General features: G+C 39.2%; 1 protein-coding gene across 1 annotated transcript in view; it reads left to right on the top strand.

The window, feature by feature from the left end:
- Positions 1-9,675, top strand: part of TBCK (TBC1 domain containing kinase) — a 100,723-nt gene extending 91,048 nt beyond the window's left edge. Inside the window, exon 26 of the mRNA XM_005148639.3 lies at positions 8,586-9,675. Within this exon, the coding sequence (XP_005148696.2) occupies positions 8,586-8,696 (111 nt within the window). The 3' untranslated portion in view covers positions 8,697-9,675. The remainder of the gene's footprint in view (positions 1-8,585) is intronic.
- Positions 9,676-27,657: the final 17,982 nt, after the last annotated feature.

Below are 27,657 nucleotides of genomic sequence, written 5' to 3'. Positions count from 1 at the left end.
ATGGGAATTGTTTTCTTGGTCTTTTTTTGGAAGGGTGACATTAGTTCTTCATCTCCCCTCCTTTAATCAACTCTGAGGTCCTAAGCTATTATCTGTTTTCATTTCCAACTTTTTGCCTCTATTACGCCAGTGTTGACTGAAATTAGAACAGGAAAATACCTTGCCTGTTATTAAATCATACTCCAGCAACTCAATTTTCACAGTGACACACTTCTGCTTGTGTGATGTGGAGGTTTAATGTATATGTGTTTCCTGGTGGTTTGATAAATGCTTAAAAAACATGTGTCTTTATAGCAGGGAAGTAAATTCTAAACTGTAACGTCTGATTGTTACATTGATTATTTTTTGTCTAGAGAAGTTATGCTGCTATAAATGTGTTGTCTAGACAATTTCTACAAGTTACTGAAGCAAAGTAGTCATTCCTATTGCATCACAGTAGCTAATAGATAAAATGTATGAATTATCTCCAAAGCAAAGACAAGCATTCCTGATTTTCCATGAGATCTTTCTGACCCTTTTCAAGGCAAGAGGGAGAGGGTCAAGTTCAAGATTCTTTCTGTATAACGTATTCCTAGCCTGAAAAAAACCTATATTTTTTGCATGAAAGTAACATTTTCTCTCTCTCAGTACACTATAAAAAATGCATTTCTTGTTATAAGAAATCTGAGACACATAGGTTAAAGTGTCCAGTTACCACTGAATTTGGGTGATTTTATTATCATCTTCCTCAAGCTTATTAAAAAGGCTTTGCCAGAGACGCAAGTCCCTTCATGCTGAAGTTGGTTTCTTGTTACAAACCTGTCTTAAAACCACAAATGGATACCCATTAAATTTCATAGGGTGATCTGAAGATTGGGCGTTGCATAGGATACTAAAGAGCAGGTGCATTCATGTTTCTAAAGACAGATACATTTAGTTAGAAGGGTCCAGTGAAATCTCTGGAGTGAAAGTAAATAGAAATTAGGTGATAAATTTCTTGAGATATTTCCACTATACGTCTTTTAGATTCTACGTTTCCTTGTAAATATTCTCTGCAGAAAAGTGATTGAACAAGGTGAATGAAAACTGAAGGTACTTTCTCTTTGTGGGGATGGAGGGGTTCCTTATGATTCCCAGAATGGCTTTTTTCATGTTTATTAAGGCATCACCCTCCCTTCTGCACTCAAACTCAGAAACTGCTGGAATCATTAGGTGCCTCTTTGTTGCCTTTAAAGAGGAAGAGATTAACTAAGACTGAAAGACTTAATCAGGAACAGTCCTGCTGATTGTAACTCTATCCAAAACATGCTTAAGTCTTCATTATTTTATTCTGTAAAGTTTGTATTATTGTAACATGCATAGTGAATGCATGTTTTCATTCATCAATAGAAAGTAGCCCAGCTGCTGTTGCCAGTACATTGCTCTTCACACAGCCTGAGAAAGATACTAGGGCTGCCAGCCGGGAGTGGTGTTCTGCTTTTGAAATTCTGCCCGTCAGTGGCTTGGGTTAGTTTGCTCTGAATGCCTAAGGTACAACAAAGTGAACTAAATATTCTGCCATCCAGCTAGGTATGAAAGAGGAAAGGGGGAAAATGGAAGATGGAGTCTCAGGAGCAGAATCTGAGTGTTCCTTTTCCGCTTCTGAAGTAGGTGCCAAGGAAAGCAGACTACTTCTAAACCTCCAGATAAGTTCCCTCTCTTAATTTTTATTGAGACCAGTGGCTACAGTTACCGTAAATTTTAGTTGGTTATTTGATGTAGACTTTGGCACATCTGGGTGCCGTATTTCACAGAGGTTTGGATGTTCCCAAGATGAAGGATTGCAGGACCTCCACTTTGCCTATCGAAAATATTTGACTTCTGAGAGATGCTGGCAAGCAGATCTCATCTCTTCTCAATCATCTGGGAGATCTATAAGGACAGGAAAGATGAGGGGTGATGAATCCTGAATCCTGGAGTGGTGCTGTCAGGGACCAGAGTTTCATTCAGGCATGTCAGCCTTGGGTTATACTGTCTTTGTGGGCTGCATCTCTGAAAGAGCACCCTTGCCCTTGTATGAGCTTGCATGGTTTGGGTTGTATCCATATGACTCAGGGTTACTGCATTGTAACATAGAATTATCACTTTCTGCGTCTGTTTTTCAGCTCCAGAGTATTCCCTAAACTGTATGTGAATCAGTTTTTGAAGGGGAGTGACTGCTTCAGGAGGGAATGTGTCCACTGTGTGGGAAGTCCAGTGACTTTTGTCCTAATGTTTAAGAAGAAATAGGACAAAACTGGCAGTTTGAGTAGTGTTACTAAAAAGTACTGAAAATCACAAAGAAACTTTTTATGCTAACAAGTATTCTTTTGAACAATTTTCAACATCTAGGGCAATATTTAGACTTGGTGGGGTAGTATAATCTTTCAGGAAGACTCCTGCTTTTGTTTTTACATTCTAGCCAGCTGCTATGCATCTTTATAAAATTACATATTTCTGTTCACTAGCAGCTTTTTTTATTTTCTGTTGAATCAAAAACAGAGTAGGTTTGCTTTCTGCATTTTCATTTTACAATCCATACGACTGTATTGGGTGAACTGAACATGTTTTGGTCAGTATAAATTAGCTGCATTACAACAACTAAATCTCTGCAATTGAGTTTTCATTTTCAAGTGCTCACTCTCAGGCTGGTGTTGGGTTTTTTAATAAATTTTTGAAATGGAAAAGTAAAAATGCAGGTGTTTAAAATTTCTTACTTAGAGAAATGCATTTATTCTCACTTTAATTCTCGATAAAATTTATTCTGAAACCAGCTATTCAATACTTGTTTGTGTAGGCTTGTTTTCAGATCTCTGCATGTAAGTTACCTTTAAGTGACTGCTGTATTTTTGTACTGATGGAATAGAAAGTGCTCCCTTTTGGCCAGGTCTGCACATAAGGATTTTTCCTTGATCTTGTTAGAGCAGCTTGCCATTTTTTTACCTTTTTTTTTCAAGTGTGTGTTTGCACGAAATTGTGCTTTTTGTATTTCCATTCAGTTTATGCTACTGACCATTAACTAGGCACTGTTTCGTTGATATGGGAGGCTTTAGGGGCCTATTTTTCCCTTGGTGTTAAAGTGCCATTTCATTTCTCTGGAGCCCTTTAACATAAGAACTAAAAAAAGTAGCTCAATAAAACAATCTTGTGTGCAGGGTCTGCATTGTGGCATATGGAAAGTATTGTTTCAAAAGCTCTAGACTGCTCACCTTGACTATGGTGTGCTTTCAGAGCAGCGACTGAAGTCCTACAACAAAACAGTTTGCAGTCCTTAAGAGGTTTGTGTAGCATATGCTTATTAATGAAAACCTAAAAATCTTGTGGCAATGGATGAGTACTACAAAATTGGGTTGATATTTCTCTTCCAGCTTTTAAAGTATCTCTTCTTCTTTTGACTCTTTCAGAATATGATATTAACATTTATACCCTGGTCACATTTGTCACAGCACTCTTTTTTCAGTATTCCGGCACAGTATGATACTCCTCCTTCCCTCCCAACTTGCCCTTTAATTACAACCTGTCACAAGAATGTCTGAAGGTGAATAATGTGTACATAGCAACCCTGATGGCTAGCCTGAAGGGTGCTGGGAACGATGCCACTCAAGCTGTTGTGTTATTAGACTCTTTGCTGTAGACAGTCTAAAAATGTGATATGCCTGGTGTAATACATTTGACATACTTGAAAGCTGTGATTTCACTGCTTGGAACAGAGTAGTAGAAACATTTTGATAAATGCTCCAGTGTGCAGATTATTAAGGTTCTTGATGGTACTTAAAGAAGCAGTCCTGTTATGCTGTTTGTATTGAGAGCAACACTAATACAGGGTAAAATGTTTAATATTTGTCCAGATTTTGATATGGATTTGCTGTGATCTTGTCTGTCTTTAAAAGCCTGACTTCTTGTGTCTGCATTAAAGAGTCTTAGCTGACTGCTTTCAAATGTAAATTACAAATTTCTGGCTCAGTTATGCTCACCAGGAAAGCTGTTTTATGTAGAATAGTTTGATGCATTACTTAATAGAGGAACAGTGTTTCCATAGTTTTCACCAAAGCCATCACATAGTAGTCATTAAACAAGTTGTTCACATATTCATCCTTTCATATGTAATATTTGCTGTGAAAGCAGAAGGAGGAAGTTCAATTGAAACACTAGATGCAGCCAGTAGAAACACAGTAAGTAACTGAACTTTCTTGGGAAGTGCATTTTGAGGAAAGGCCACATGAGGCAGAAAGGGAGAAAACCTTAGTCTTGTAGCATCCCTCTAATCCTCTGCCTCAGACAAGCATAACTCATTTCGTCCAACTAGTGGTGTTGTCTAGATGGAAACAGAAGCCCTGTAGAGGACTGTCATTCATTGGTGGTATGAGGGAACAGATATATCTCAGAAGTAATGTCAACAGAAACATCTGATAAATTTGAGAAAGTATAATCAATATATAGATGACATAAGGTCAATTTCTATTTTAAATCAGCCTGAATAGTGGAAATTTCATCGTACACTATTTTATAGGTTTCAATAAATCTCTCTTTTAAATGTAGGTGTTTTACAGGTTACTAAGGGTACTGTAACCTATTTGCTTATGTCCTCACCGTGTTATCATCTGTCTTAAGAGCACCTCTGTAAATTAACTTGTTTAGTGGACTACAAATTACGTATCCAGGTACCTGTTATTAAACTTCTAGTTTACAATTTATGATAACATTTGGAAAGGAAATAGAACCCATGTGTGAAGTGTAAGGTGGCCGTTTCTGCTGTAAAATGTCTGTGGCATTAATTCAAAAAAACACCTTGAGCTTCTTTGTGGACCACGGATTTTTTTTCAACTTTTTAGGAATTTTTTTTTATTTCTTGGGTTTAAATTACTGACATTTGAATGTTAATGAAGGTCACATTGTGAAAGAAAACTGGGTAGCTATTTCAAATAGTCTGTCCTCTCATGGCACTCCATCAGTACACATGCCAGAAATAACACTTCCATGTGTTTTGAAAATATGGCTTCATACAGTATATTTTGGCAGGCAAAGTTACCAGGTGGTGCTGGAACATTTCAGAAACATGGTGAACAAGTTCCTGTTCTTGTCTGTGACAGACGTACTCCGCTGTCTGGGAGAGGAAGGCACAAACATGTACTGAGGAACAGAACTATAAAAAGTCAAAGTTTTAACTAGGAAGACTGCAGTACTAGTTAGCGACTACTTCTAAATCTACTCTTCACTGAAAGTTACTGTTTCTACTTTCAATGACACAGTGTAAGAAGGCAGGAGGTAAAACTAGGAATGTCTTTAATCAGATCAAATCCTATTACCCTATGATTTAAACCCTGATACTTTGCAGTTGTAGAGATAGGTGTATGTGCAGAGCTCTTGGAGGTTGATAATTGAAGTACGATGGCAGCTCTCAGCTTATGGCAATACACATGCCTTTGGGCTGCTGACTTGCAAATAATTCCCACAGTGGTGGGGTACCAGTAGTAGTACTCCGCTTACTGTATTTTCCCTGGCTGTATGTTGAGATAGAATCATAGAATAGTTAGGGTTGGAAAGGACCTCAAGATCATCTAGTTCCAAACCCCCTGCCATGGGCAGGGACACCTTACACTAAACCATATCACCCAAGGCTTCATCCAACCTGGTCTTGAACACTGCCAGGGATGGAACATTCACTACCTCCCTGGGCAACCCATTCCAGTACCTCACCACCCTAACAGTAAAGAATTTCTTCCTTATATCCAGTCTAAACCTCTGCTGTTTAAGTTTCAACCTGTTACCCCTTGTCCTATCACTACAGTCCCTAATGAATAGTCCCTCCCCAGCATCCTTGTAGCCCCCCTTCAGATATTGGAAGGCTGCTATGAGGTCTCCACGCAGCCTTCTCTTCTCCAGGCTGAACAGCCCCAACTTTCTCAGCCTATCTTCATACGAGAGGTGCCCCAGTCCCCTGATCGTCCTCATGGCCTTCCTCTGGACTTGTTCTAACAGTTCCATGTCCTTTTTATGTTGAGGACACCAGAACTGAACACAATACTCCAAGTGAGGTCTCACGAGATGCAGTATTTTGAGCTGCATTTGGAGCCTTCCTCACTGAAGATATGTAAACAACTGCAGACTGTTCTGTGACAACTTACAAGAAAAAGAAAAGGCAGCTCATCTTGTGGTATACCATCTCATTGTGCTCTTGTGCCTTCTGCCTGTCATTTGCTAACTGCCGCAGGCTGCAGTTGCATGCTTCACAGAGGCCCTGCAAGAAGTGAGAGATTCCTCGCAGTAAGATTATAAAGGAACCTCTTATCGTACGTAGTGAAGAAAATTTATTTCCAGCCACAGGCTGGTTACTAAAGCAGTTCTAAAATACAGAGGGACGCAGGCCTTAATGCTCAACCCCTAAATGCAAAGCATTTGTTTGCATATTTTCATATTTTCTAATATTACATGGAATATTAATTTTATTATGGCTAGGGCATCCAAACACTTTGAGCAGTTTACAATTTATTGTCTGAAGTGTAAAGTTTTCAGTAAACAGAGAGTGGAATCTCTCTGCTGACACACGGGACACTGTACTTGCCAAATAACGTGCTGCTTCTTCTCAGTCTGAACGCTTGTGGCCATTTTTCACTTCTGTCAGTTATGAGCACCATTAGTATCTGAGACAGCACCATCCATTAGTCACAGGTGGAGAACACTGTGAGGTGACAGATAAGTACATTTGAAGTAGAGATGTCTGGTAGGAGTATTTCACTAGGAATGTATGCTATTTTTGTACCTCATGGTATGCACAGCTGAGAGCTGTTTTTGACAAATAGAAATGTCTTTGTCTCTGTTTTACTGTACACCATAACTTCATGGACTGTGATTATAGCAAGAGGTAGTTGGACTCTCCCAATGATACCTCCATGCATATTACACCACCTCTGCATCAGAAAGCCTCTCTAAAAGCCTGGCATTTACTTTTCTCATGAAAAGTGGCATCCACATATAGTCTAACCTTACTATTAGCTGGTCTGATTGTTTGATTATGAGGATTTTTTCATTTGGTTCTTTGAATCCTGTTACTGACTTGACTCAAACTAATGGGAGAAGAGATTATTGAACTTGTTTTAGGTCTTCCTTAGGCAAGTAGCTGAAGCAAACATAACAGTCAAAATGTCCTGACTGATCACTGTGACCTCTTACTCTGTCTCAACAAGCTCTGTGTGGTTACAGGTCATACACTAGTTGCTCATGCCCTGGTTGAATACATCCTGAAACAGAGAAGGGAATGCAGTAGATATGTCTGACACATAGTGAACAGAAATAAATTCCTTGCATATACAGAATACCTTCAGTGTGAAGCAAAAGTTCTCACTTGGAAGGAGTTTAAAACTTTGCTCCTGTGAACTGTTGCCTGGTAAAGAGTTTATTTCAGGATTTGTACTTGATCGGGTAATCATGTAGTACATCTTGTTCTGCCTTAGTATCTGTTATACTATCACAGGTAATTAGAAGGAATGTAAATGTAAAAAGAAATCCCGTGCACTAAGTTTGGATGGTGTGTCTACTGCTTTTCTTGAGTTGGTAATTTAGGTCTTTGTGCAAAATTAGTTCTTTGTGCAGAGTTAGTTATTTGCACATCGTACTTGCACAGGGTTCTGGAATAGTATTACAAAATATTTTGAATAGTTAAAAAGGGAATTAAAAGTGTTTTACCTGGCACACTTGGAAGCTCTCAGTAATTTTATAAATGGTACGAATTTTTCAACCATCTCAAAGACTGGCATGGCAGGGCAATTTTTTCACACAGTTATTGGAAATAAAGTAAAAGTATTATAGTTTCTCTGATTAATCCATTTCGATGGCTTTCTTTTTAATATATTGCAGTCGGCATTTAAAAAGCAAGTTTGACATGTGATACACAAAATGTTGTTCCTTTTTTATTTTGATATTTTAAAACTTTTTTTGTATTTTAATCTTTTAATCATTATTGTTATTTTGATATACAAAATATTGTTCCTTCATCAGTATAGCAACTGATGTGTAATGGGTTAACTGAGGAGAAAGGTTTTCAGGGACTGGGGAGGGAGGAGGGAGATGTGCTTGCACTGTGTAACCTGCCTATGGGCAGACTACGGGCAGGGGAAATGCAGCTGCTAGACCCCAAGTTCATATTTGACATCTGTGAAATTAAGTCATGTCAACCAAGTTTGACAGGTAAGCAGGTATTATACCATTGAACTGTGATGCTTGTATATTTGGGATTCTACAGAAAATAGTTGGGATTTAGACTAATGCAGAGAAAAAAACCTGTTATTTCTTACTTTGGGAGGAGTTCCAGCAATTATCTGAATATTAGAAAATCCTGTTAGGATGAGGTAAAATCCTGCCTAAGCAGAGATAAATAAATTTCAGGGTTTTCAGTGATGCTTTCATGACCACCAAATTAATTCCAGCTGTTTCAACACAGGCCTGGGTTCCTGTGTTGGACTAGTTGGTGCAAAGAAGGAGCTTCTAGGACCTAATAATTTTTTCTTTTGCTTAACTTGCCACACTGAATATGAAGTTATTTTGATTTAAGGACTGTAATATACAGGATGCTAATGATGTATCTGTTTCAGTTTGCAGCTCATCTAGTGAAAAACAAATATCCAAGGGTATGCATCCTAGATGGAGGAATCAACAAGATCAAGCCAACTGGTCTCCTCACTGTTCCTTCTCCACAAATTTAAGTGACTTTAAACGTTCAGGACATTCTATCTGAATAGGGAAATCTTACCTGAACCCAAAGGGCATTATGGCATCTTCACTATACAAGCTATCACGATGATCTTGTCTTATCCTGCAGATCTTGAGCACGGGAGCTTTGTGTTTATTCTTTGGTATAGAGCTTCAGTTGGAACAGATGAAGACTGTGAAGCTTCAAGCTTTCCAAGAAACCTCTTTCAGCATTGATGTAGTGCACAACTAGTTGAGCAAGTCTGGACACAAAAAGAGTTACTCAGCTGACATTTGGTATCTTACAAATGTTTATGCAGAACAAAGTAAACTAGCACTGGATGGCTCTAAGCTGCATTTAAATAGCTTTTTTTTTCAAAAGTATTTTACTGTGAATATTGGAAGTTACAAGCTGATACTGTACCCTGTGTGTATCCTGTGAAAAAAGTGTGTTCTTGAGTATTTTATAGAGTAATTGCTGCATCTTGTAACCTACTTTCTTTTTGAGAAAGCATTTTTTCATCTGAATTAGAAATAAATATGTGTCCCAGATTGGAAGTCACTGTAAGAGCTGCTGCTGAGTCAATTCAAACTGTCTTATATCCTACAGAAGTGTAGAAGGCCTGCTCCTCCATGGAGAATTTAATGTTCGATTTCCACAAACACAGCAAATTCAACAGTTTCTAAAACAGTTATATTTGCCGGAAAGGTAGGCTGTTGACAATACTGTGACTTATGACTATAGATCAGATACTCCATGAATAATAGTGCTTTCCCATTTTAGAATCTCATGCCTTAAAAAGAAATGCTGCAATTTTAATTTTCGTATGAAAACATTTGACAGTAATCACTCTTGTATGAAGTGGAGGTGCAAAGTTCTGTTTGGTTTTCTGCTCTTTCAGCTAGTGGTGTCAATTTTGTCTTTTTTTAAATCCTGCTTCTTAGACATGAACTTTAAAACTGACAGGTTGAGACAATAAACCTGTTTCTAAACTAAACCCGTTTCTAAACTTCCACTCATCTCCACCAAGTGCTGTAGATGAGTGAAAGCAGGCTTCTGCAGAGGGCATAAGGTGACTGTGCGCTAGAGATGTGGAAATTGCTTTGCAATAAGAAGCCAAAAGTATTGAAATCACAGACAGAAATGGGAATTGGCATCTCTCTGTTGCTGAAAAGCTAAATATAAATGCGATTCAGGCAAGTACCATCTTTCTGGATATGTACAAACAAACCCACCCTAATTTCTCCCCATCAGAATCCCAGGTTAGTTTTGCTAGCTGTCAAGTCCATAATTCTAAAAATAATGTGGGAGACAAAAGGCTAGGAAAAGAAAAGAATCTGTCTTCAAGAATGTAACTTGAAAAGAGTACCCTTAATCCAGCAAAACCAGGTGTGATAATATGAGACTGACAGTATGACTCTGAAATTAAATGGGAATTTGAAATCATTTATTGTAGAAGACAAAAAATTTCAGATTGCTTTTTCTACAGTTTTAAGTTTAGAAAACACTGGTGTGACGTGACACTTAATGATCACTTAAATCTAGGGATTAAAATGTATTTCATAAAATTAACAAAATTACACCAAAGATCTCTTTACATGATTACAGTTGCATGTTAGTTTGTGAACTTGACACCATACTCTTTATTAGATCATTATTTAGGGCACAGCAGTTTATATGATACAACCTCACTGTTAGGGTAATGAGGATTTTCTCTGGAAGGTATGGTTATCTTACACCTTAGCTGAGGATTTTATAGCATGAATAGTTTCTAGTTTGGCAAATAGAACACTGCAGCAGCTAACATTATTTCATTTTTCTTCTGTCATAAGTGAATTCCAAAACAGACAGTTGTAAGAGGAGAGAGAGGGTCAGTGAGAAGGCTGTGAATAGTTTCTATAAATAATTGGCAAAATGATCACTTGTTCTGTGGGCTTTGGTTTGAGGGTTTTTTTTTTTGTTGGGGGGGTAGGGGTTGGTTGGGCTGGTTTGTTTTAAACTGGAGCCATGGAAGATAAGACCTTTAAGAAGATGCTGAAAGAGGACGTCTGTTCTCGCCTGTGCAATGATCAGATTTTATCCTGAATCTTCAGAAGCTAGACATTAGCATTATGTGCTGTCTCCAGGTAGGTTTAGTCTTGCCACAGCTGTGGTTTGAGAATTTTACTGAAAAGTATGATGAGTAAAAAACAGTATGGGGAAGGAAAGCACCTTTTAGCTCTCTGTCTTGACAGTGATCTGTCTAAAACAACTCTGTGCAATTACAACATGCTGATACATACACAAGCTTTCTTTGGTCTAAGGTCAGCATAATTTACTGAAGCTTTCAAGAAGTTTTTGGCTTCAAAAATCCAAGATACCTGGTGGAGTGAATGAGTTAAGGGATCAGAAATGAAACTTAGGGACAGATCAAAATGTTCTCTGTTAGCAGACCTACAGCAGTTTGTGGTGAGGCCCTAACTTTGAATTTATCTGGAGATAGAGAGGAGCAGTGAGGTTACTAGCAAGCTTCCTATACTACAAAGTCATCCACTGATCCAGATTGTGCCTGGCTTCATGTAGAATGAGAAAGACCTTGTGATACTTAGTGTCAGAGAGATTCGCTATGAAAGGGTACACATGAGGCCCTGGAGAACAACAGTTTAAATCATATTCAACAGCAAATTTGTTGACAGATATCATTGCAAATGCAGCAGCCAGAAAGCCACACAGGATATTAATCTGGTTGTGAGGAAATAAATTAACAAAACAAGTTATGCCATCAGAGAATTAACCCCTATGGTACATTTTGAACACAGCATAGTTGCAATACACAGGGTTAGAATGGACAGAGTACAGTCAGAATAAGATTATGTTAGTTATGTTGACTGGAACTCTTCAGTTTGGAAAAAGAGGCAACCAAAATAGAACATCCCGTCTTTTGTGGGAAGTACATCCTTAAAACATGAAATCTGTCACCAGAAGAGGCCAACAGTTTATAAAAATACCCATAAAGAAGGATTAGGCAGCTTTATGGAAGAGCTCTCACTGTTAACCACAATGGTTGAGAAACAGTATTCAACTTGGGGTTTTCCTGGCATGTTGATTAAAAGATGCTGAGAGAAGAGAACTGCCTGGCAAGTTCTGCAGCTGGTTCTGGCTGCCAGTCACTGGTGTACCTGCACTTAGTACTTTAGTCAGCATTTTTGAAACTGTGCCTATAAATAGGCATGCTCTGCCAACTTACTTTAATTCAGTTATGCAGGACAAGGTCACAAGATTAGCTTCTGATTCCAACAGAGAAGGAAGATTCTTGCATTTTGTGGAAATTTATCATTAAAGAATTTCATCTGTTTTTGAGGTATTTACCAAGTTTAAAAGCATCAAAATGTATTTGCTCTGTAACCCCACCATTTTTGGCACTGCTCTGGTGAAGCAAGCAACTGTCAGGTTTCGTAGAGCTCTTGAAAGATTTCTGGAGGCCAAGTTTTCTGAACATGTACATTTCTAGCACCTTATTTATTCCACCTGTACCATTGTCATTATCTGTTTTAGACTGCAACTGGATGCCATAAGGTTTAGTAAGAGGGGAAAAATATATATGTCTTCTACTGCTAGCAGAAAAATGTCCTAACTATTTCCCACTGTTTGGCCTGGAAAGGGAAGCCTCTCCTAGTCTGTTTTTTTCCTACCATTTTAAGAACATCCTGAATCTGTCCCATCCACTTGGGCTGATAGCTTCCTGCCAGGACAGGCAAATTCCCCACAGGAATGCCAGGTGGGCATCTAAGGAGAACAGCATAGGAGCAAAAAGAGCAAATCCCTCTTTTGGCAGTCTTAGTCAGTGGACTGTCCTCCTTTAGACAAGACTTAGTCCTTCGAGATTTTTGCTACACTTTGCATCTAAGTTTTACGGTTGTTGGGTTGGGATTTTATTTGCTTGGGTTTTGGTTTAGTTTGGTTTGGTTTTGGGGGTAGGAATGTTGCGGGTGGACATTTGTCCTATGTGGTCTGCTTTTTTGAGCAAAGACTAAGGCTATCTGTTCTCATCCTAGGAACCTCCCTTCCTGGACCTCTCTTGTTTCCCTTTGTCATCCTGGTTTCTCTAAATCTAGGACATCTATGACCATGGTATCTTCCCAATTCAGGATGGGAATAACTTGCCTTGTGTAGCAGAAGGGAGGAAGTTGTGATATTTAGTTCACTTTAGCTTTCATTGGTCTGGTTCACTTGAGGTACTTCTGGTTTGTTGTTTGGGTTTTGTTTGTTGGAGGGGTTTTTTTTAATTTAGCATGAGTTTTTGTTTTTGATTTATATTCTCCCCACTGGTAGTCTAAGTTATTTGGTAGTCAGTCTTTCTGGTATTTCTGAAGTAGAAACAGTAACCATAGTAGCTCTGCAGAGACAGGTGTGTATTCTTTCACTTAGGTGATTTATTTTTCCAAACTCCTGAATAATCTCTAGAAGTGTGAAGGGCTAAATATTTTGTCAGACTCAGTAAAGGGTTTCAATACCATCCTTTTCTTGTTTATTTTTCCAGGCTTTAATCTACTATTAGGCTAACTGACAAGACCACTACACTTCCTTTTTGCTGTCCCTCTATGCCTTTGTGTAGACATAATCTGTGTGGGCATAATACAGTGATTCAATGTTCTTTCTGTGACCTTCTGGATATCACTATCTAGACTTCCCTTTCTGTTCTAGCCAGCTAAGGAAGATACCCCCAAGATATAGGAGTACCTCTGAGCTGGACTTCAGAGCTGCACCACACAAAACTCAACAGAAAAAAACCAAACCCAAACTCAATATGAGCTCTTCAGCAGCTCTATCACTCATGTTACTATTCAGGGAGGTACTATGAGAGCCTGTTAGTTTTGTGACCTGAGACATACTTGCTATTCCTATTTGCAGAGTGTGAATGTTGTCCAGAATATCCCTACCAGAGATTTAATTTACATTTGCAGTTTTGGTATCTTACCAAGTTTCTCCAGTTAATATAAAAACTTTATCTTTATTTAGATTTCATAGTGTTCAGATTGAGTTACTAGGATGTCTGGGAATTGTGTGGGAATGAGTGTGCCCTTTTAATCTCCCATTTCCAGTTATCTTTTCTTTGCTGATGAGTCAGACTGGCCTCTCTCACTTTCATGTTAGAAAATTAACTACTGCCATCAGTATTATCTTGCTATTTTTAATTCTGTCTTCTGGGCTCAACTTGTGAAGATTGACTGAAAGAGTTATTCCTCCCAAAAGAGTGTTTCTTTCCAGGACAAGTAGTGAAACTTGATCTGTGCTGACTGAGCTAACATCAGATTTGTGTATTACACTAGCAAAACTACAGTTTTTTCCTTTTTCTTTGAATCCCAAGCTATAATGCTAATATTGTCATTAGTTTAGATTCCCAGCCTCAGTAGAGAGCTGATGCCAGAAACTGCTTTCTGATTTAGAAATAGTGTTTCATTTGCCTTTCAAGTAACCATGAAGCTCAAAGTTTGCTGCTGATGGTGCCTTTTAAATAGTTATACTAAAATACCTATTGGACAACAGTTTGTGTCCTATGACAACAGAGTCTGTATTCCACTAATTTAGGTTGACAGATTCATCTCATACTACCATAAGTATGTGCTCAAACATAATTCAATATTGCAATGTGGCTATTGTCTTCTATTGGCATTTAGTAAACCGATGTTATGTAGAGTTTAAAGAAACTGGTCAAAAAAAAAACCCAAATTGAAAGAGTATTATTACCATGGAATTAATTTGTAATTATTTCTTGTAAAACTTTTTTTCCCAAAATGTGTTTAACCATAATGTAAGTCCATGTTCAAATTAACTTCAGGTCGTGGTCTTGCACAGAAAGGTAAAGAGACCCTGGTACATGCGCTCTTCTAATTCATATATTTTACTTTGCTGGTGATAGGTCCTTATGTGCTTTAGGAGCTTTATTCTGTAATGCACAGGCACCAAGTTTCCAGACACAGTATTCTGTGTGAAAAACTAGATGCAGTAGAGAAACTCAGATACCAATGTGTTAATCATTGTATTCAATGGGAACAATCTGGAGAAAAGTTGTAGACTGCTGTTTTAATTAGTATTTCCTAACTGAAGCAGTTTTAAACTCATCTTTTCTTTGTCTATGTAGGGTTATGTGGCATTACATCATTCTAGAGTCATAGCATCTGGTGGTATCAGTTCTTGCCAGCTGAGCTGTCCAAAGGAGTAAAAGTCCTGTGAGTACAAAACAGGTAAATGAAATAACTGAGGGGATTTAAGAGATCCAGTGCTTATGGCAGTAGCTTGAATTACCAGGCTATTGTTGCCTGCCTTGCTACAAACTTTTGGTATGCCTTGCATAATCTGGGTGGCTCAGTTCCGAGGCTGATAACACTTCCTGATTTTACCCAGTGTAGAAAAAAAAATGTAGTGAGTACTGTGACCACTTAAAATGTGTGAGTTTGAGGACAACATAGACACTAATGACTAAATACTTCTCTCCTAGGAACAGGCTGTTTTCTTGGGAAGCCAAGCGTAGAAAACATGAGTTCTCCATCACTAATTTTGTAAACAATCCTTTCACTTGTGAGTACTATTAATGAATGAATTTCAGCATTCCCACATACAATTCACAGCGTCTATCAAGTATGTAGTACTAGTGATGAAGAAGCCCTCGTATTACAAAGCTTGTTATAAATTTTGGTTAGCTAGATCCAGCAATCATGTTAACAGTGTATAATAAACCCTAATGCAGTTAGGTAGTAATAAATTATGATGTGTTTTCAATGATGACAATACTTAGATTTTTCTTTGATGTTTATCAAGATTGGCACCTTCTGTAAAACTAATGGAATACCAGGCTTTGTAACCCTAGAATGCCAGCAATAAAAGCATAGCCTGCCTTATAAAGCAGAGGTCAGAGCATAATAAGAGAGTACTTTTTTTATTTTCATTTCTTTTTTCTCTTTTAGCAATTTAAGTGGGTTTGTGTTATGTGCACAGAAGTTATGTGTAGAAGAGGAGAAGCAGATCAGTTTGCATAGTGCTTTTGTGTTCTTCTGTGGCTTGTTAAGGCATAAAAACTCTGCCTCAGCAGTAGTAAACCACCAAATTCTTTTTGCTAATAGTTTTCTCACAGCTTCTCAATAGGGAAATATAGGCACCGAGGCCTGTGTGTGGGTATAGCAGGGGGGTCTAATCTCACTGACATGTTTATATGATACACTAAAATATCACAGCCTAGGAAGTGTCAAGCTTTTTGGATGGATCTCTTTCTTCCTATACCATCCACTCTTCTTCACTTCAGATCTCTATTAAAAGGACTCAGTAAGGAAGAAATAATTTGTATTAACAGATAAATTTAGGCCAGAATTTGGAACTAAATGTCATGGACTCACCATATGATACTTAGCCTTTGCCTGTGGTCATCATTTTAGATAAATTAGCATGTGATATCCTGCCATTACTCAGTTTTCCATTGTCTCAGACTATCAGTGTTCTTGCACAAATTGAACACTTTCATCCTCTGAGTATTCCTGACTTATTCTAGCAGCTTTGAGGGACAGTTTTGTAGCCTTAAACATTTCTCACTTGGCATTATCATAGGAAGTTGACTAAAAACAATTCAGAGCTGTTCTTTTTTCTTTTTTTTTTTACAATTACATCCACAGAAAGAATTTTATCCTTTTTGGGAGCTTAGCATGCAGTTCCTGCACCAGTGAGCAAAGGAGCAGCACAATCTGTGTTCTGCTGTATAATTGTAATTACTTGAAAAGTATTGTACAAACCTGGAGTTTCAGAAACATACTTTTAGTGAGCACACAACATGCAGCTTCCACAGAAGGGTTGACTTTCTTGCCATTGCGTCAATTAATTTGATTTGCCTTGGTTCCATTCCTACCCTAAATGCATTTTTTTTCCTCAAACCCTTCAAAACTTGAATGAGCTGATACCTCTCATTTTAAATTTTCATTTCAAGTAAAGCTGTTTTTGTCAAGAAACATTGTTTCTTCAACCTCCATGATAGGCAACATCAGGTGTAGGATGATGTCCTCAAGAGAGGAGCTTAGTGACTCTTTAGAGTATTGCATTTCCTAAGTGCAGAACTGATTTTCAATGCTCTCTAATGGCAGCTCATCAACTGGGACACTCCTCCTCCAGGTCTAGAAAGATGCCCTAGTTACAATATGTACCTGGAAGAATGAACAAGACTTTAGTATGTAACTCTGTGCTGTATACATATATGTATAATAAATGCATCTATAACAGTATAGTTAGCAAACAGAATTTTTTTCAACTGACAGTGCTGTTAAAAATTGCCAGCTCCTTTTTGGAAGATCCTCTGAACCCAGCTAGAACAGCTCAAAGGAGCTGGAATAATGACAGTTCCTCGTTTCCAGTATTTGCATAGGAATGAATCTGAGTGCTTTACTAAAATAAGTTTTCTTGCCACTTCATGCAAAGAGAAATTTTGCAATTACTTTTGAAGAAGAAAGTAGCAAAATGGGCAATTACAACCCAGTGCTGTTGCAATCTAAGCTCAGTTGTTCCAAATATCCTTACTGCTTTTGAAATGCTTTGTGCCTCTTTGTACTATATGTGCAAATATATGTTTACCCTTCTTTTCTTCTCAAAGTCCTGTATGTAAACCAGTATTTGCCCAAGCTTCTTTGCTGTCTTTCATCCTGCCTGATGGTGCTTTTACTGTGTACTTTACAGGCCCTCCCATCCTCCATCCAGGATTTCATTCAACTTTTCACAGGCCCTTACCTTTTGTTCACCTTCCCTGTCATAAACATGTAATGGGGTTTCTTTCTCAGAAGATTTTCTTAATGCACACTTTGTGTCTTCTGCTTGTTCCTTATTAGCAGATGCCCAAAGCCACAAACATTAGGATCCTGGGCTTGTAATGAAATGAGGTTGTTGCTGTGTACAGGGGGAGAGAGGAGTGGAAAATTCCTCAGTGCCTTCCTTTAAAAGGCAGCCCTCTCTTAATGAATCACTGAGTAAAGTCTTCCTGGTGATGGATGAAAACCAGTGGGGGTGGCAGGAGTCAGTTGAAGGCAACAGGGAGGCATTCTCTAATTACTCTTTCCTGACAAGGTAGAATAAACTGACACCTAGGACTGTGTTTCAAACTACTGCCTCTTGCTTATTGCTCATTACAGGAGCACCAACGTGCCTCATGGACTAGGGCTGCTCTCGGGTTATCACATCTTGAGACAGTGGCATGAGCTGTCACCTCCTGTTGCTGCAAAGACAACCTGGCTGACTATTTTTTCTTTTCTTTTACCTTTTTGGGTGGTTGTTTTGGGGTTTTGTTGTTTGGTTGTTTGTTTTTTTTTGAGAAATAGCAGTTAAAAAAAAAGGCAGTGAAAAAAGCCAAGCAGCCTTACTATGTGTGCTGCACATAAAAGTTGTGCAATAAATGGTTGCACTGGCAAGTAATCTAAACATATGGGTATTAGGAATTTATTATACTGAACTTGAAGATATCTGGTGGTCATCTGGTGAATACCAAAAGAAAGAAGGAACCTCAGCCTTCCATCACTTTCCGCTTTATTCAAGCTGCTTCTCGTTCTGTCTCTTCTGTGATACCCATCCATGTGAAACCAGGGCTGGATGAATTCTGTTAAGCATGCAGGAGGGCAGACCTTGTGTGCTCAACAAACTTGCTGAGAATTTGGGGTACTTAAGGCTGAATACATGTGTACTCTGGCTGTGGCAGACTGGTCACTCTCATGCCATGTTACAAGATGGAATTCTAATGCTTTGGCAAATAGCAATTCTGTTGGTTACAGAGCCCTAGAAGTTTTTTTGCCTTTGGGTCTTGTGCAAATACAAATAGGTATGTAAGCTTCTCATTTTTACACCTGACCTTCATTATATGTGTGTGTGTCCAAGGAGGGAGAGGGATGCTGAAGTACAGAAAGAGAAGTGATTTTCCAGGAAAATTCACCACATCCCATCTGCCAGTTTTGGAAAGCCAGGACTGCCGTTTCTCCCAGGTATGGAGAGATTGTTCTAGAAGCAACATTGATTATCTCTTGTTCTCTGGGGAAGTGGGGTGGGCAGGCCTGGCTCTCCCAGAGCCTTTCTGAAGTCAGCTTTCCATTGCAGCTCCAACCCTTCTTCTCTAGTTTCCATGACAGTGGTGCCCAACCAGGCTTCTCATCCTCCAAGGTGACAGGATTGGACTTTCCAAGAGGACACATATCAGCACCTTTAGGTGGTAAATGTAGTGGAGCGCATGTATTTATCTCTTTGTCCATAAATATATGCATGCACATAGTCAATAGGAAGTCCCTAAGAGTGAGGTGAGGTCATTAGTCCTTTAGATTGTGGTCCTTTAATTGTTTGTTTGCTTTGTTTAAGGATTTATAAGGAACCCAGAGTAATTGCAGGAACTGAAGCTTAAGTCCATTGTTAAACAGGCTGTAAAAAAGATAAAAGTTTCTGAGTTTTTCAGAACTATTGTTAACATCAGTCAGAAGCTTAGATAGATCAATGCAGAAACATGATGGGTGGATAATACACTGCTAGGAAGCTCTTATCTACAAATCAAACTGTTAGGGTGTACCCTCCCTGACCCTTTGCCACTAGCACGTGGGACCCTAATTTCTTAGTAGACCTCCAACTACTACTGTAGCTGTAGCAGTACTACTGTAGTTGTAGTTGTACTACTGCTGTAGTTGAAGCAATAGAGGCATCTACTAGTTCCAAGTTAACAAATTACAAAAGAACACGCTCCACAATCTTTCAGAGTTTGGCTTGGTGTTTTCAGGATTTTGGTTTCGTAGCACAGGCAAACATGTATTGGTAGAAAAAAAATTGTGCAGGAGAAGCCCCTAAGCATTATGTTGTACACAATTTTTGAGGGTGGTTGGTCATTCATAGAAAGCAACTTAGAAGTGCAGCAGTGAATGGATCACCAATTTGATGGGGAAGGACTGGGAGTTTTAACTCAGTGGGAGGGAGTTCAGGGTATGTTATGTTTTACTGTCTGCAACAATTCACTAGGTATGAACCAGGTGAAGTAGAGATTATTCGATGCAGAAGAAACTGTTTCTTGTAACACAGCAAATTTTCAGAAGTCTTCAGTTACTTCACAAAGGACTTGCAAAAATCTGAACCCTTTGTTAAATGTCTAAATGGGACCCACGTTCCTGCAAATCTGGCCTCCACACTCGCTGCTGCACACTTAAATTTGGACTTGAGCTTGGAAAATTTGTCCTCATAAGGGTCAGGATTTACATGAATGGTTTCAGTGGGAAATGCTGGCAGAGCCATCCCTCTAGTGTTTATTGTTAACCTGTTTTGCAGACCACCCATTCTGCCCATGCAGTAGAACAAGCTTAAATGGGGCTTTCACTGCTGAGATTTGTCCTTACTGATTTCATTTGGTTAATTAAAAAAAAAAAAAAGGTTTTCTCTTGCATTTATTTTCCTTGTGAAATCTTAGGCTGACAACAAAATCCTCCTAAAGCCTCTGCTGACCCTGTTTCAGATTTCATTTTCAGGGGAGTGCTTTCTGTTAAGAGATCTTAGGGAATTCAAATACTAGCATGCATGCAATTTACTTTCCTGGACTGTTTTCTTTTTCTTGCTGACTGACTCAGCATGATATTATGCAGATGGTCAGATGCACTGTCAGGTTGAAGCTAGTGTTATGACTCCTAGCTTTAAGTCAGGTGCAGGCTTAAATACCTTAAATGCTTTATTCTGATCTGGCTAGAAACAATTAGCAGGGATGATCAAAATGTCAAGCTTTGCACAAATCTGCTGAAAGACCTGAGGGTTCTCTGCTGCATTGTTTGTTTTATTGAACCAAACTTAAAAATGCCTCCAATAGTCAGAGAAGTCATTAACCAGGCTAAGGAATAGTCATTAGAATAATAATAATGATGGTATTTGAGGGAAAGAGCAGGGGGTAGCAGCAATCAAAAACAAAACAGAGAAAGGCCACCTGTCAAAGATGTGTTGAAGGGATGTAAACATCCTTGAGAGTATGCACACAGATCCTGCAGCTTCTCACATTCAAATAATATATCCCACTTCAGAACAGTTACTGTCAGAGACAGGAGGAGCCTTTCTTGGCTGTTGCTTTTGAGTAGCAGCCTACAATTAGGTAATGTTTTGTTTCAGGGGCCTGCTCAATGGGAGGTACTGCTTGTGTAAAAGCTGCATTTACTCATGGCTTTAGCAGTGGCATAGCCTCCAAGGAGAGAAATTATCTCATTAACTCTTGGCGAGGAGACAGTGCAGCCAGAACACTCCACATGTGCACAGCATGGTCTTCGTCACACAATACAGTTTGTAATTGCTGATTGCTTTTTGGCTGATGTTGAAAGCTTGCCTGTCAATCCCCACCTAGAGTGCAAAACAGTAAGTAATCATCCTCCCCCAACTCCAGTCTAGTTCAGTGTGAGCTTCACAGGAGAGGCAATCAAGTTTTGCTGCAAGACAGACCTGTAATCTTTGGTCATATACAACTTTCCAAAGCTATAAGTGAAATTCCTGAAGGATCATACTGTAGGTAGGTTTTGTGTATGAATGTACATGTACTTAATGCATTTCAGAAGTGTTTTTACCCTCGCTCTTTCTTTTTCATTACCACCTATTTGAGTGGCTAGGGGGCTTTGTGGTTTTGGGTGGGTTTTTTTTAATGATAACCATGTGGCTTCTTAAACCATGGAATTTCTCATGCATAGATACATCCAATATAAGGTTGTTATTGCTTGCAGTCAAGCAGAAACAATTATCCCAGCACATTTTTTAATATTCAAAAGAAAACGGTATTTCAACTAAAAGCCATTTTTTATGGTAGCTCCAAAAAGTGAAGTATTCAGGAAATTGAAATGATGCTGTTTTCATTGAGGTGATTAAAGGTTTGGAAAGCTTGTGTCAGTGAAAACAAATGAGTATGCAGAAGACAGGCATATTGAGCATAATAGATGTTCTACCCAGAATTGTCAGTCAGTCAAAACCTTGGGACTTGGAAAAGAATTATCATTCACCAAGTGCTCAGCTATTAACTAGCTCTTTCTCAGGCCTGTCCTGAACATTCCCAGCCTTCTCCTTGTTTTGAACATAGGCTGTCTTTTCCTGCATACTTCCCCTGCCTCGTTTCCCAGCTGCACATATGCTCCTGAAAGCAGAGGCAATGCTTTTAGAGAGTCTGCATAGGCCATTGTGTTATCTGTTATTCCAAGTGGATAACTTGTTTTTTTTAAAGTGGATAGTTCCAGACATAATGACATAACAATTAACAATAAATGATAGATTCTCTGAAATCAAATGACAATTTGAAAGTTTAATGCAGGAGAATGAGAGGGAAAATATGTACATCCTATTCCCAGCTTTTCTTCAGGATTGTCCCCTCAATGCTGGAACTCCATTTCCTGGAGAAACTGAAGAGTATGAACCTGCTGATCTCTGGTATGCTGGTATCCTTGCCAAATGAGGTAACTGTGCATAAAACTATTTCTGTACCTTTCCTAATGCAGCTGCCCCTGTGTTATACCAGCGCAGCTGTGGATGACACGCTATTGCCCTTCTCCAAAAGTGATGAGCCTTACACAAAGTCCTGCCAAAAGATGCTGCTCTCACCTATACAAATGGCAGCTGACCAAATACTGACCAAATCAACAGCAGTTACTATGCTTCTTTGGAGTACGAATTCTACAGGAAATAGTTATTTCATTATGCCACTTTGCCCTACAAGATAAACTAGGCTTATTTGTGGGAAGATAGTATAGGGTTATTCAGAACTTGTGACTGATAAGTACAAACAAAGAAGCATTTCAGCACAGAGCAAATTTCTTTCCATTTATCCAAAAAAAAAAGCATCTTTCTTTGAGGTGTCTGTCCAGCCCACAGCCCATACAGATTAGCTGCTGAGGAAAAGTTGCTTGTGACACTGTGCTGGTATCTTGTGTGCATCTGCTCAGCTTTGACTATACCATAGAGACAACCTAAAAATGTAGGGTGCCCAGTATGGGCTCAAGGCCTGAGATGTGTTCTTCCTTTCAGTTTTACATACTTCCTTCTGAAGTGTCCTCCGTTTCTGGGGTAATCATTCTCAACACAACACAGCAGGACTGAGAGGGTGGGTGAGGGCTATTGATCCTGTATCACTGCTATCACTGTGGAATACTTCCCTCCTCCAAGGCAAGTTAACAAAGCTGATTAGTAGGCATCTCTGCACACACTGGGCTGCACATCTCTAACTGCATGAGGCAAAATCCTGAGCAGTATCAATAAAATGGAAGACAGCCTTGATTTTGGTAGATAAGAACAGGACTTTAGGGAACGTTCTTCCAAAGAGGGCAAGCCTGGGAAACGAGACTGCCTAGTCACTGGAGTTCTGGTTTGAGTTGGCTCAAACTGTTGATTCCTGGGTTGCTGACATATGTGAAACACCAGAGCTGTGAATGGGTAGGGCCTCGGTGATGCTGACAGATTTGCTCTACGAGAGTCTTGTGGCACAGTTTGATTTTGCTGAAGGCTGGAATTCATGTGCATGCTGTGTAAGGCAACATTTCTGTTTTGATTAAAATGAGTTTGTGGGAAGCTCTTTGTACTTGCAGGCTGCATTAATAAGGTACAATGACTTATAGTGATAAATGTGGGGATTGCTTGAACTGTAAAGTTTTTTCTCTGGGGAAATCTGAGATAGCAAGAAAAATTAATGCTTTCTGTGCAGATTAATTATATAAAATTATGCTTAATTAAAAGGAATATTTTGCTTTAGCTTGATCCAAAAGATCCAGAGTCTTCAGTCTCCCAATAGGCCTCTGGAGATACCAGTAGGGCTGGTGAATACTGGCAGTGCAGATGGGAGTTACAGTTGCATGTTACTGACAGAGTCTGAACTTCAGACCCATGCAGAGGAGAAAGAAGGGCTATGGGAAACCTGGAAAACCTGAAGTCAAGTAAAATGTTTGTGTAGGCATTCATCATGTACTGTCAGCACAGAAGATTTTTTACCGTTAGCAAAAGTACAAATTGTGCTTTTTCTTAAGCATTTTGAGTACTTGCAGGTAACAGAAATCTCCCCAGAGTCCATTTGTTAATGACAGAAAACATATGGGAACAACTTAATATGTACAGAGAACAAAGGGATTAATACCAAGTGTTGCTGAACATATTTGTTATCCAGACACTCTCAACTGAGTGTAAGTCTGGAATCCATCCATTCTCCCAGTATTGTGCTAGTGTAATTATCTGTTTAAGAGGTATTCGCATGTTTACTGCCTTTACTGAAGCTGGTGTTTGCTTTGCAGAGACACATAGGTAGGTCCAGCCCCTTTGTGAAATCTCAGGCACAATCATGCGTGAATGAGGTACACTTTTCATTCAGTGAGCCAACAGCTTGGATTCTCAGAAGACATTCAAAACATGACATGCAGAACATTTCATGCCAAAGAAAAGGTTGTCAGATATACACTTATGTCTTGTGGACAGACATTTAACATGAGAAGTGCACCATAGCACACTCATGACGTACAAATTTTCTGAGGAATAAGCAGTTTGCTTGATACAATAGAGCAGATTCTCTCTCCCAATTTCATTGCTGCCCTTTTTGCAACCATCAGCTATTTCAGTTATTATTTACCAGATTTATCATTGATGCCAGCATTATGTTGTTTTTTCATGCTTAGGGTTTTTGGGTTTAGCCAGCTTTCATGTCCTGCTGTTTCCTCTGTTGTCTTTAGGATTTGTACACAATTACTGACCAAGACTGCAGTATCTTCCAGTGGCAATGCATTCAACTTGGAGCTGACAGGCAGGGTGCTAAGTAGAATCCAGGGGTATGCAAGTCTCCAGTTTTGCCTGTAACACATATTCTGTTTCATGCCAGTTATTTTCTCTCCTCTTTCCTTTTACCATTTCTGAGGATATAAATGTTGTCCTCACTCAGCCTGGGATCAGGCCCAGTGATTTTTTTACAGTTAAAATTGAACACAGGAAATCTGACACTAATGCAGCCAGCTTGATAGTAAATAGCTGAAAAAAGTTATTACGTTTACAGTAGCAGCTTGGTTGCTCAGTTGAAACAGTAGAGCAAATCTGATGGTCATACTCAGTGAAGATCATTATGCATTTTTAGCTGAGAGCCAAGCTGGCCACTGTTTCCTGTTGGTAAATGCATGTGCCAAGAGCAGCAATGTAGATGTGGACCCAGAAGGAAAAAAGTGAAATTAAGCAGCTCAGACTGCTTTTTTTCTGGATGTGTCTCATTCCCTGTGTCTCTTACTAGGATTCATGGTGAGTAAAAGACCATCAGATCTGCCCCAGAATGAACACTGAGATGAGGTACTGAAGCTGGTAGTAAATTACATTGTTTTGGCCATAAACTTCCATACTGAATTGCAGGAGAAAACTTGATTATGTGTTCCAGTGTTTGCCTGTCCTTCCTGCTGATAATACAGTGATAACAGTCATATTTGATCTGCATGACTTCTGTACATCATGTCAGGACTTGATTTTGTGTCATTGTTCTGATACGCTGCTGCTCCTGCAATGAATTCTGCTATTGTTACCTCCTGTTTTTGTTTCCTGGGGCTATTATTTTTGCAGCTTCTGGGTGTGTGCATTTATGCATTTCAGGGAATGTGTATTCCAGTGCAAGTCAATGGGATGATACGATAACGTGTCATTTGATACCAGGATTTTGGTAGAGTTACCTAAGTGTGAAACTTTTAACAGACTGGGCATTGAAGAACAATGTGTAAGTTTCCTCATGTGCTATTAACTGATGTGTATGTGAGCTGTGAGAATCATATTGCTCAAGCTGTGCAATGGTATGCTTCACTGCTGTTTCTTTTAACCACCAGTGAGACAACATGAACACATAGATACAAAACTGGTTTGGGAAGACTGAAAGTTTATTCTTGCTTCTGCCACTCAGTTGATGCTGCTCAATTAGCGTGATTAGAACTTTGGGGTTTTTCCAGTGTGTGCCTGATCTGACTGACTCTTTAGAGTGTATACCATTTGCGGATGGATGTGTTTTCCTGTACACTTCTGTAAGGTCCTACTGCAGTTGTTTTTCTGGATGCTATTGTAGTTTGAATGATGAATATATTGCAGTTTCAAAGTAACTAATATCAATACTTTAAAAGCCTTCACTGAATTATTTTTCTGGGATAAACACTGAAGCAAGAATAACCCAGACTGTCTCCCCAGCAAATTCTTTTTGTGCACCACAGGAACTTTGTGCCCCTCTATGGTACATAAAAGTTCTGACTGGCCTGGGTCAGCCCTGTTGGCAGATCCCCTAGTGTTGACACCTATTATCTCCAGCAAATGAAGGATAGGACTGTCTACCTTAGTACTGCGTCAGTATTTTGGTTTCTATGCAGAGAGATAAAGTATTGCTAATTCAATCACCCTTTGGTGTGTATGGGAATCCAGAACTAAACATTTACCTGTTTGTTATGATACTTAGAATATAAACCCAGTAGCTGCCATTGTAATGGTCACAGCATTAGATCCTGTGTGCATGTTGCCCTGGAATGCCTTCCTTCAAGGCTCAGGGATGAAAGGTGTAGACAAAGTATAGCTCTTCATCTAATAATGTTAACCCTCACTAACTTGGATTTCCGGGAGGTAGATTTTGCTTGTCTTCACAATGATTTCAATCCTCTTTCATCTTCATGCTACAGAAGGAATCCTGTAGGTATATTTTTAAAAATAACCATGTCTGAATGCCTGAAGTCTTTTGCACAGTTTTTTGGGAAGTTGAGAACATTATAAGGTACTTCCAAAAAGCAACCACCTTTTTAAATTAGTTTGGGGATGAGAAGATGCTGCCTCTGAGGTCAGTAAATGTACGAGGTAGAGAGCTTGCTTATTGTGCAGTACAGGCATTGTACTGTCTGGACAGAGGACTGATAGCTTGCATGCTGTATCAGTGGCAGGTCTGTGATGAGCTTGTATGTTCAAAGAACCAGAGCTGGGAAACTGTATACAATGACTGACAGGCTTTTTAATTGCCTTTTGTCCGTTTTAAAATATTCTTAATTGAATTAACATCTTCTGAATGAGAGTCTGCAGTGCTGTGCTGTAGGAGCAGCATTCAGCAAGCAGCTGTGCTTCCCACTGGTAAGTGGCAGCAGTGTCAAATGATGATCGGATGGGAGAGAGCTGGTGCTGGCCACCTAATTTCCCACCTATGAAAACAACTGATTTAGTCAGATTTTGCTTAAATCAGGCATGAGGGTGGAAGTGTGGTGATAAGTACTTTTCCTTTGCAGTTGCACCAGTACTTTCTCATGGAAAAATACACCCTCTTGGTTGTAACAAGGAGGCATCGTGAAGCAGAATTAGAGTTAAAGCAAAACCGAGTTTAATTTGGCTGAGAGAGAGGATGCAGTGGTTTTAATCAAATGGAGAGCTTTCCTATGAGAGGCAGAGTTACTCCACACCAGAAAATGTCTTGATTTATGGTTTTTTCTTTTTGGTGTGGATGGTTAAGAAGTGGAGCTCTAGCCAGCTATACCACTGCTGTCAGATCCATGGGTTTAGTTTCCTTTGTTTCTTGCTCCTTTAAAGCATACTTATTTTCTGTTGTTTTGCTTTCAGCTTTCTGTCATTTATGAAATGTTTTCTATGTAGGGATTAACTTCTCTGTGAAATGTTTTCTGGGAAAAGGCCTTCATTAATTACAGCAGCAGAAGAAAAACGGCATCTCTCTTTAAACTTAAAGAGGTAAAGTGGCCACCCAAGCCCATGAACTCAGCAAAGAGCTCTCTCAAAACTGAAAACAATATATCTGGTTTCTATTTTGCCAGAAACCTGCAGTCAGAGAGTGCTAAGTGCACTCACTGCAGAGGTGGGAAATGCTGTAACCTTCTCTGTCATGTTGGATTACCAACCTGATCCCTGCGATTGCACTGCCCTTGTCTGCTGGAGGTCTGAAATAGCTGAGCAGAAGAATGGAAATTAATAGGTGATAAATTTATTTTGACATGGATGAGCTGTGTGATTCAGAGAGG

Source organism: Melopsittacus undulatus, chromosome 7 (assembly GCF_012275295.1).
Source record: "Melopsittacus undulatus isolate bMelUnd1 chromosome 7, bMelUnd1.mat.Z, whole genome shotgun sequence".
In the NCBI taxonomy this organism is placed as follows: domain Eukaryota; kingdom Metazoa; phylum Chordata; class Aves; order Psittaciformes; family Psittaculidae; genus Melopsittacus; species Melopsittacus undulatus.
This window is presented reverse-complemented; position numbering and strand designations above follow the sequence as displayed.